The sequence below is a fragment of the Phocoena phocoena genome, chromosome 5 (genome assembly GCF_963924675.1).
Source record: "Phocoena phocoena chromosome 5, mPhoPho1.1, whole genome shotgun sequence".
In the NCBI taxonomy this organism is placed as follows: domain Eukaryota; kingdom Metazoa; phylum Chordata; class Mammalia; order Artiodactyla; family Phocoenidae; genus Phocoena; species Phocoena phocoena.
Genome location: NC_089223.1, coordinates 20000179 through 20010722, shown reverse-complemented (window position 1 = coordinate 20010722; position 10544 = coordinate 20000179). Strand labels below are relative to the sequence as shown.

The 10544-nt window shown below is 44.2% G+C and overlaps 1 protein-coding gene across 1 annotated transcript in view; it reads left to right on the top strand.

Moving 5' to 3' along the window:
- The window catches only part of MANBA (mannosidase beta), a 117575-nt gene extending 110250 nt beyond the window's left edge, over positions 1-7325 (top strand). Inside the window, exons 15-17 of the mRNA XM_065877569.1 lie at positions 2613-2755; positions 3606-3863; positions 6793-7325. Of these exons, the coding sequence (XP_065733641.1) occupies positions 2613-2755; positions 3606-3863; positions 6793-7017 (626 nt within the window). The 3' untranslated portion in view covers positions 7018-7325. The remainder of the gene's footprint in view (positions 1-2612; positions 2756-3605; positions 3864-6792) is intronic.
- Positions 7326-10544: the final 3219 nt, after the last annotated feature.

Here is a 10544-nt window from a genome sequence, read left to right as displayed (position 1 = left end):
TGCCCCTTTCTCTCTCTCTTCTCCTTCTGAGACCCTGTAATGTGAATATTAGTGCACTTGATTTTGTACCAGAGGTCTCTTAAACTGTCCTCTTTTCTGTTTATTCTTTTTTCTGTTCAGCTTCAGTGATTTCCACTACTCTGTCTTCCATCTCCCTGATCCAGTCCTCTGTATCATTTCATCTACTGTTGATTTCTTTCAGTGTAGTTTTCATTTTAATTGCTGTAGTTTTCCTCTCTGTTTAGTTCTTTGTATCTTCCTTAAACTTCTCACTGTGTTCCTCCCTCCTTCTCCTGCATTCTTTGATCATCTTTAGGATCCTCACCCTGAACTCTTTCTTAGGTAGATTGCCTATCTCCACTTCCCTTAGTTCTTCATCTGGGGTTTTATCTTCTTCCTTTGTTTGGAACATGTTCCTCTGTTGCCTCATTTTGCCTAACTTGTTCTTTTTTTATTTCTATGTATCTGGTAGGTTGGTAATGTTTCCTGATCTTGGAGAAGTGGCCTTTTGTAAGAGGTACACTGTGCATCCCAGCAGCTCACTCCCCTCTGGTCATCAGAGCTATACGCTCTAGGGGTGCCCCCTATGTGGGGTGCGTGGGTCCTTCTGTGTGGTGGGCTTACTGATGTCGTTGGTCTAGTAGGCATGGCTGGCCTTTGGCCCGATTGGTTTCCAGGCCCTGCCTTGTGTGGACCCTGCCAGCCACTGGTTGGTGGGGCTGGGTCATGAGGCTGCTGGTTGCAGAACCCTGGAGGGTCCCAGGGCTACTGCTGGTTCACTTGTGGGCAGAGCCAGGTTCTGGGGTGGGTGGTTACAGGACTGGGGTTCCTGGATCTAGTGTTGGCCTGATGGTGGGTGGGGCCAGTTCCTGATATGGCTGGCTGCAGGTTCTGGGGTATTCCAGAGCTGGTGCTGGCCCATTGGTGAGTGGAGCTGGATCCCAGGGCAGCTGGCTGAGGCATCCAAGGTTTCTCAGAGCTGATGTTGGTCTGCTGGTGGGTGGGGCCCAGGCCCGGGAGTCCTGGGGCTGGTGCCAATCTGCTGTGTTGGCTGTGTCCAACAAGGTAGGCTGTAGGGCTGCAGTGGTCCTGGGGCTGGTGTCTTCCCATTGGTGGGTGGAGTTGGTGTCCAGGGGATCCTGGAGCCAGTAGGTGAATCTGGGTCCTGGGGCTAGTGCTGGCCCACTGGTGGGCAGAGCTGACTCCTAGGGTCTCTGGCTGCAGGGCCCAGTGTCCCAGAGCTGATTTTGAATTGTTGTTGGGTGAAGCCAAGGCCCAGGATGTTCTGGGGCTAGTGCTGGCTGGCTGGTGGCTGGGGCTGGGTCCCAGGATTTCTAGCTGCCAGGCCCTGGGGGTCCTGAGGCTAGTGCTTGCACACTGTTGTATGGCACTGGGTCCTGGGCCCTCTGGTGGACAGGACCATGTCCTGAGGTGCCTCGGGCTCAGGAGGTCTTAAGGCAGCCTGTCTGCTGGTGGTTGTCCAGCTAATTGCTTGGCCTGAGGCGTTCCAGTACTGGTGTGAACAGGCTGGTGGGTGAGGCTGGGTCCTGGTGCCAGTCAGCTGGAGGGAGAATTCCAAAATGGCGCTTGCCAGTGTCTGTGTCTCCAGGGTGAGCTCCAGTTGCTCGCTGCCTCTTTGGCAGGCTCTCCAAGATCAGCAAATGAGTCTGACAGGCTCCTTTCAAATGACTGCTTCTGCCCTGGTTCCTGGAGTGTGTGAGATTTCGTGTGAGCCCTTTAAGAGGAGAGTCTCTATTTCCCCCAGCCCTCCGAGACTCCTGAATTTAATCCCTGCAGGCCTTCAAAGCCAAACATTCTTGTGGCTGGGGGCTTGTCTTCCTGGTGCAGGATCCCCGGGCTGGGGAGCCCAATATGGGGCTCAGACCCCTCGTTCCTTGAGGAGTACCTCTGCAGTTGTAATTATTCTTGCATTTGTGGGTCACCCACTCCTGGGGTGTGGGTCTTGACTATGTGCAACTCTGCCTCTCCTACCCATCTTGTTGTGGTTCCTTCTTTATACCTTTAGTGGTAGATGATCTTTTCTGCTAGATATTGGTCTTTCTCGTAAATAGTTGCTCTGTAAATAGTTGTGATTTTGGTGTGCTCACGAGAGGAGGTGAGCTCAGGGTCTTCCTACTCCAACATCTTGGCCAGCCTCTATAATAGTAGTTTTGCTAAGTAATACTAGCGAAATGAATATTTGTAACAGATGTTCACTGCCAATGCTACTGACTCCCTTTTTCATGTGTATGTAGGGAAAAGGAACATCGGTACACTGAGCTTCTGGAAGCAGAATTGCATATGAGAAAGTGCTAGCTAGGAATCAGGTCTGGGCTCAAAATACTGCCAGTGGCATGTTTGACTTAACTGCTTGAGCTCCATTTCCTCATTTGAAAAGTGCGATGTTAATGGCTGCCTCACTCAGATTTGAGGCTGACATGAGGTGGTATTCAAAAATGCTACTTGCCCTCAACAAACATGGGTTCCCTCCACTGTCTGCTCTCCCTTCTACGCTCAGTGCCCTGAATTATGACAGGTTACACAGCTGGACCCTGTGGATGATGACTCCGACTGCTTGACCCTTGTTTCCTAACCCAACTGATTACTTTTAGAGTATGGAGGAAAGTGGAAAATGCTTCATTATTTTGCTCGGCATTTCTTCGCTCCACTGTTGCCGGTGGGTTTTGAGAATGAAGATGTGTTTTTCATCTACGGTGTGTCAGACCTTCACTCAGACCACAAGATGATGCTCACTGTAAGTTGCTTGGATTTTTTTCTCTCTGTGGTAGAGGGCGAATTTTAGATTTCTTTAGTTATTTGGTTCTATTCTTTTTTGGAAAAAAGAAAACAGAAATTAATTTGTATCAAAATGTTTCTAGTGCTTGCAGCAGAAAATGAGCTGTTCTTGGAATTGGAAAACCTATATTCAGGGGAAAATTCTGCTATTTATTCTATGACCTTAATGTCTTGGTTCAGTTTCCTCATCTGTAAAATGACACCAGCCTGCCTTCTTAAAGGATTTCTATGGATAGTGAATACAGTCATTAGATGACTGTGCATTGTAAACTGTAGAATGCCAGTTAAATCTAAGGTTATTTATAATCATGAGAAGCTGGAAATAGGCTAGACTTCACCGAAAGAACTCATTTAAAACAGTATGTTAAAGTGGAAATCAGTAAAATTATTCAGAATATATATGTGGAAAAATGAACTTGTATTTAAAACAATTTTAGGTAAAAGAAAGGACAGAAACTCAAAGAAGTCTTGGGTGGCTGCAGTTAGGAGGACATTGAGAACAGGTCGAGTCTGTGAATTAACTATAATGCGCCAGGTCCTGTGCCTTCCCTAGACTGCTTAATTCTCACAACAGCCTGTGGAGTTAGTGCTGTTATTATTCTCATTTTATGTTTGAAGAAACGGATACTTTGAGAAGTTAACTTCTTGGTTACATGACAAGTACTTGGTGGGGCTATGGTTAAACCCGAGTTTCACAGTCTCTTAACCAGTTCTGCTATTCTGACTTTCATCTATTATTACTCCTATTATTCTCTAAAAAAAATAGTAACTAAGAATGTTTGGTTTTTGTCTGTCTTGTTTCTCCCCAGGTGAGAGTCCACGCATGGAGTTCCCTGGAGCCCGTGTGCTCTGAGACGACGAAGCCTTTTGTGATGAAAGCAGGGGAGTCTGCTCTTCTCTATGATAAGCCAGTAGCTGAATTATTAAGAGGATGTACAAATTGTACACGACAAAGCTGTGTGGTTTCCTTTTACCTGTCAACTGACAGGGAGCTCTTGAGCCCAACCAACTATCACTTCCTGTCCTCACCAAAGGAGGCCAAGGGGCTCCACAAGGCAAATATCAGTGTAAGCACCAGTGGCCTGGGGTCACCGTGGCTTTGTGGAACTGTCCTGCTTTTTTGCAAAATTTCTCCTTGGTATTGAGCTTACCTGGGACCTGGGGAAGATTGGCCCCTTCCCACTGGAAGCAAAGAGCAAATAATTTTTATTATTTGTATTTGTCAAAGCTTAAGGTTCCTGCCACTCCTGCTGTCCCATCACATCTCCCTAGTCAGACTGGTGCAGTGGAGGGCAAGGCAGCAGGAGTCATCACCACTGACTGCTCCTCCTCTAGGTTCCAGGCTCTGTCTGTCCTGGGGGCTTTACTGCATCAACCGTGAAGTATTATCATCTGCATATACAAGTGAGCAAACCTGTTTGATAAACCATAGCCAGGAAACAATGGAGCCGGTAGAGGCACTCTTAATTTTGCATTTTTAAGGAGAGTCTATTCATTTAAAAAAGTTTCACTCTCCTCTCTGATTTATTGCTTCCATGTGGCTCAGTCACCAAATCTCTTTATCACTGCCAAGGGAAAAAAAGAGATGATCAGGATAGGATGTGTTGTTATAAAAATTGTGTAGCTAGGGCTTCCCTGGTGGCGCAGTGGTTGAGAGTCTGCCTGCCGATGCAGGGGACACGGGTTCGTGCCCCGGTCCGGCAAGATCCCACATGCCGCGGAGCGGCTGGGCCCGTGAGCCATGGCCACTGAGCCTGCGCGTCCGGAGCCTGTGCTCCGCAACGGGAGAGGCCACAACAGTGAGAGGCCTGCGTACCGCAAAAAAAAAAAAAAAAAAAAATCGTGTAGCTAGGAAATTTGGAATCTGTCTAGTTGATTGAAAACCTTTCTTTCCCTTTCCCCCCTCCATGTAGTGACTGAAACTTTCTAGAAAAATATTTTCATTCTCTATTTTTAATCAATTTTAAGTTTGTTTTAGATTTCATTGAAAAGACTTAAGTGAGAGGATTTTTTACATTTGCTTTGGAAATCATATCAAAACTCAGTCCTTGAAATGAAAGCATAGCTTCCTTCCCAATTAATAATGAAATATTCCCATAATGAAATCTGTAACAACTGATATAGGGCAAATATGAAGGAAATGACATACATTTACATAGCTTCTTTCCAGAAAAAAAGCACAAAACTATGTAGTAGACAAATCTGTGGTCTCTAGACAGGATTTCAACATCTTTCTTTCCTCGTCTGGGCCTCCATTACTTTGAGATAACTGGGCTGGGGGAGAGGTAGGACTTCTTCCTTTGTCCTCCCTCAATTGGATTTCAGTGAGACTTTGCCTATCCTAAAGGGATATAATAACAGTAATAATAGTAATGATAGCTAACGTTATTGTAGGCTTAATGTAGGCCAGGCACTTGGATGTACTATCGTCAGGGGGATGCTGGGGACTGAGTTTTCCTCCCTGTGTCCCTGAAGCCAGAATACAAGCTTGAGCTCTGGGCTCTGCAGTCAGATATGCAGAGAGGAGGTTTCCAGTCAGAAGAAGGCAACGAGAGTGAGCAGGTGCCAGTGTCCCTTCTGGCCTTGGCCTTGGGACAGAGTAGCTGAGGCTTCCCTGCAGGCTTGGTGGCAGCCAGGGCCAGCCACGTAAACTGTGTGCCTGCAACTGCTTTAGGGTCTTCATCAGAATAGGTGGGTGGCATGATTTGGGAATTTGACATCTAACTTCAAGCCTGCATCTCTGACCCTCTGAAAGCTACCGAATACATTTTGTTTCTTTTTTGCTTCTACCAAAGTAGGGTTTCTTGTTAATAACTCAGAACCCTGCATGCTGTCTCAGGCTAAGTTATATATAGTAAAAATTGCCCTTGGAAATTCTTTATGTCACACATAACCTATAATGTCAAACCTACAGCGTGGCATGTATGCATGTTGAAGAGTCATGTTTCATGACAGATGCACGGCTTGAATACCAGGTCCCACTCAACTGTGTACTCACAGTGAGAGAGGTTCACAAACCCCCAGCCTCCAGGAAGCAGCTCTGCCTCACTCTCTGCCTGTGCTAAGAGGCTAATGAATGACAAGACTTAAACTGTGCTCTCCTTTGCTGATATCGTGTGGGATTCACACGTTAAAAGTGCTAATGTAAAGCAACTATACTCCAATAAAAATGAATTTAAAAAAAGAAGGAAAAAAAAAGTAAGGAAGTTAAGGGTCAGATTACAAAGCTGAGAATTCACATTACAAAGACTTTTTCAAATATTTCAAAGTTGGATGGACTTATATCCAAATGAATAGGAAAATAAATAATTTCATTTAGATGGTTCAGATTAAATAAAACGAATACTTGAAAAATTCTAAATAAGTACAATGTGATAGCTACCTAAGAATGAACGTTAGTAAATCTGTCAAGAGTAATATGAAAAGCAAATTAATTTGAGCTGAATAAAAAAAAAAGTGATAATAATGTGACTTTACTGACGATGCAATAAAAGAGAGAGCGCTCTAGTGGTAGAGCTTTTGGAGATGCCCGGCCGGCTGCTGCCTAGATTGCAGGATCTCCTCAGAAGGTGAGCCCCGTGGCTGTGCTCTGCAGCCAGCTCCACACAGATTCTGAGAAAGTCATTTAAAACACCCAGCCCTGGTGCAGAAATGTGCCTCTCTTGATGAGACACTGAGAAAAAGGTATAAAGCTGTAAAAGCTACAAAGCCTTGAGATTCGTGTGAAATATTCTCCTTAATAATTGGAGACTACATATCCCCCCCCTCCCCGCCTGGTTTGAGATTAAAATTTGGTAATTTTCCACAGCCTTCAATACGTTTCCACGTATTTTTTAGCATCTGACCCAGTGCATGGAATGTACGACTTTAGCAGCTGCAGAACCAAAGCTGTAGGAAATGCACTCCTCGTTAGCCACATCGATGTTCTGTTAGGCGCTGTATATAGAATAGAGAGCTCTGCCCTCGTCCTTCACTTCATTTATCTTTTTCTTTCAGGCCACCATCTCTCAGCAAGGGGACACATTTGTTTTTCATCTGAAAACCTCAGCTGTTGCTCCCTTTGTTTGGTTGGATGTAGGAAGCCTCCCAGGGAGATTCAGTGACAATGGTTTTCTCATGACTGAGGAGACACGGACTGTATTCTTCTACCCTTGGAAACCCACCAACGAGAGTGAATTGGAGCGATCTTTTCATGTGACTTCACTGGCGGATATTTACTGAGGGAATCCAGGCTGTATTGGCAGGAGCTGAAGGCAACCAGAAACAAGTTGAAGAAGCCAGGAAACGCGTCTGCTTGCTGTCAGGTGTCTGCATAACCACTTGGTGAAGAGCTTGTACTAGTGCATTCTCCCAGGGAAGGCTGTGTACTCAGGTGATGTCCTCCTCCAACAAAGCTGTGCCTAGGTGCCGTCCAGTCTGCACCAGGACTGTGGTTTTAGCCCATTCCCCCACAGCTTTTGCACCACATGAACCAGTTATAACCCAGCTGCCTCTCCAAGCCCCGAAAGGAGGTCTGTCCACGTGCAGCCCTTTAAGGGAATCACAGGTATGTGATTATTGCCGTATCTGTGGAATCAAATGTGGAAGGTCGTGAGGTCATGTAGGCTCTCGTGGTTAGCTTTGAGAAATACCAAATAATCGGAATGAAACTGCTTTGTTGTTATTTCCAGAGGAAATGGAGATTCAAATGTCACAACAGAAAGAGATTTCTGGGTGGTAGCCGTATTGGTTGCTATTGCCGGAAAGTTTGGGGGGTTGATTGTTGTCATTCAGTTACTTTTTGGGTAGGAGTCCTTTTTTCATTTGCAACATTTTTAAAAAAATATTGTTTTAACAATAATAATTTATTTTTTCAAAGGCCATTAGAGTGATTCTTCTTTGGAGAAAAAGCTCATATTGAAATGGACATCACCATGGTCACTTCGGAAACTTTCGGGTGTCCTGACATAGGTCACCCATCGTTATGTATGGGCTTCATGTTTGGTTGAATCCAGTGAGCTTTCCAGTTCAAGGCTGTGGTTAGATTTGTACTTGGTGATCCTGGCAGCAAAGTGATGTTCCCTTTAACTTGAGTTTGAACCATCTTAAAAAACATTGATTAATTATAATTGCTATGAAATCATTTTATTCTGCATTATCATGTTTATAAAATCACACTGGTAATGAAGCAAAGAGGGCAAAGTGTTAATAAGTAGCCAATTTGGGTAAAGGTGTGTAGGAATTTTTTGTTCTGCTTTTGCGACTTTTCTGTAAGTTTGAAATTATGTTAAAATTTTAAAGTTGTATAAATTGCATTGACAACTTGGTGTTTCATTTGTGGCTTATTTCCTCATTCCGTGAACACTCAGTTTTGCCCAGTACCATGCTAAGCATTAATTTCCGTTTAGCTCTGGTCAAGTTTTTAGTCTATTTGATAAACTTGAAGAGTTTGAAGAATCTAATCCAGGATATTTGAGGGGTCTTCTCTAAGAAGAATCGGGTAATTGGTTATAGAGTGGACTGGCAGTGAGAGTTTGGCTTTAGAATCAAGACTAAATAGATAATAGTTTTGGTTTTAAAGCTGAGAACTTTTGGCTATGGTTCAGAGACTAAAAAGAAAATAAATGCAGCCAACCCAGGCCTCTCCTTCAGTATCTATGAGTTCCCTCATTTTATGTGTTATTTCAAAATATATATAACAGCCTTATGAAAGGCTGTGACTTGGGGATGTAACCCAGAAGATTCTTACCTGATAAATATTATATCACTTTCTTGTCACTGTTGCTGGGGGACAGGGAGGACACACCTCTCCATTCAGTAGAGCATTTTTCTGTGCTAGGTATCCTGTGAGGTGGGGCTTTGAAGTTGATGGGCCAAATTTACTGGGTTGGCCAAACCCAAAAAGTTTGGGTTTTTCCCTAATTCTGTAACGACCCAATACATTGCAATTCTGCCCTTACTAGCTCTGTAACCTTAATCTAGTTATTTAACTTCTACATTCAGTTTTCTTGTGGTACAGTGGGAATAATTACGCTCACCTTGTAAGTGTGGGTTTTAAAAAATAATTAATTAATTTATTTTTGGCTGCATTTGCTCTTCGTTGCTGCATGCGGGCTTTCTCTAGTTGTGGCAAGTGGGGACTACTCTTCATTGTGGTGCGCGAGCTTCTCGTTGTGGTGGCCTCTCTTGTTGCGGAGCACAGGTTCTAGGTGCGTGGGCTTCAGTAGTTGTGGCACGTGGGCTCAGTAGTTGTGGTTCGCGAGCTCTAGAGCACAGGCTCAGTAGCGCACAGGTTTTGTTGCTCCGCGGCATGTGGGATCTTCCCGGACCAGGGATTGAACCCGTGTCCCCTGCACTGGCAGGCGGATTCTTAACCACCGCACCACCAGGGAAGTCCCTGTAAGTGTGCTTTGAAGAATAAATTAAAAATGTGGTTCAAGGGCTCGGTCCAGTACTGACAGTGAAGGCTCTGTAAATGGAGACACCATTCTGGGGTGTGACCCTCTTGTCTAGAGAGGGCAGGGCTTCCACCCACACTGACCTGAGTCAGAATCCAAGTTCTGAGGCTTAGTGGCTGTGTGACTTTGGGCAACCACTTGATCTTCTAGATTTTAGTTTTCTCATCTGTAAAATGGAGATAGTAATCTCTAACCTTCAACGGTAGTGGTAAAGATTAAACAAATAGGGTCTGGAACAAAATAAATGCTAGTCATACTTTTTTATTTTTTGTGGTATGCTGGCCTCTCACTGTTGTGGCCTCTCCCGTTGCAGAGCACAGGCTCCGGACACGCAGGCTCAGCAGCCATGGCTCATGGGCCCAGCCGCTCCGTGGCACGTGGGATCCTTCCTGGACCGGGGCACGAACCCATGTCCCCTGCATTGGCAGGCGGACTCTAAACCACTGCGCCACCAGGGAAGCCCTAGTCATACTTTTTTAACATCATTATCACTCAGTACATGAAGCAAGGATAAAAATGAAGCAAATAAAGGCAGATGCCTTTTTTCTTTCTTTTTTTTAAATCAAAGTATAGCTAATACAATATTGGATTAGTTTCAGCTGTACCGCAAGGTGATTCACTTATATATATGTATTTTCAGATTATTTACCACTATAGGTTATTACAGTATATTGAGTATAATTCCTTGTGCTATACAGTAAATCCTTATTGTTTATCTGTTTTACATATAGTAGTGTGTATTTGTTAATCCCATACTCCTACTTTGCCCTCCTCTCTCCTCCTCTTTGGTAACCATAAGTTTTTTTTCTCTGTCTGTGAGTCTGTTCCTGTTCCTGTTTTCTTTTTTTTGGTTTTGTTTTTTTTAATATTTTTTGATGTGGACCATTTTTAAAGTCTTTATTGAATTTGTTACAATATTCTGTTTTTTTATGTTTTGGTTTTTTTTGGCCGCAAGGCATGTGGGATCTTAGCTCCCCAACCAAGGATCGAACCCGCACCCCCTGCATTGGAAGGCAAAGTCTTAAACACTGGACCACCAGGGAAGTCCTTCCTGTTTTGTATATAGATTCATTTGCATTATGTTTTTAGATTCCACATGTAGGTAATAGCATATAATATTTGTCTTTCTCTGACTTGCTTCACTAAGTGTGATATTCTCTAGGTTCATCCATGTCGCTGTAAATGGCAATATTTCATTTTTTAAAATATTTATGTTTTGGCTGCATCGGGTCTTAGTTGCAGCATGTGGGATCCTTTGTTGAGGCACGTGGGCTCTTCGTTGTGGTGTGCAGGCTTCTCTCTAGTTGTGGT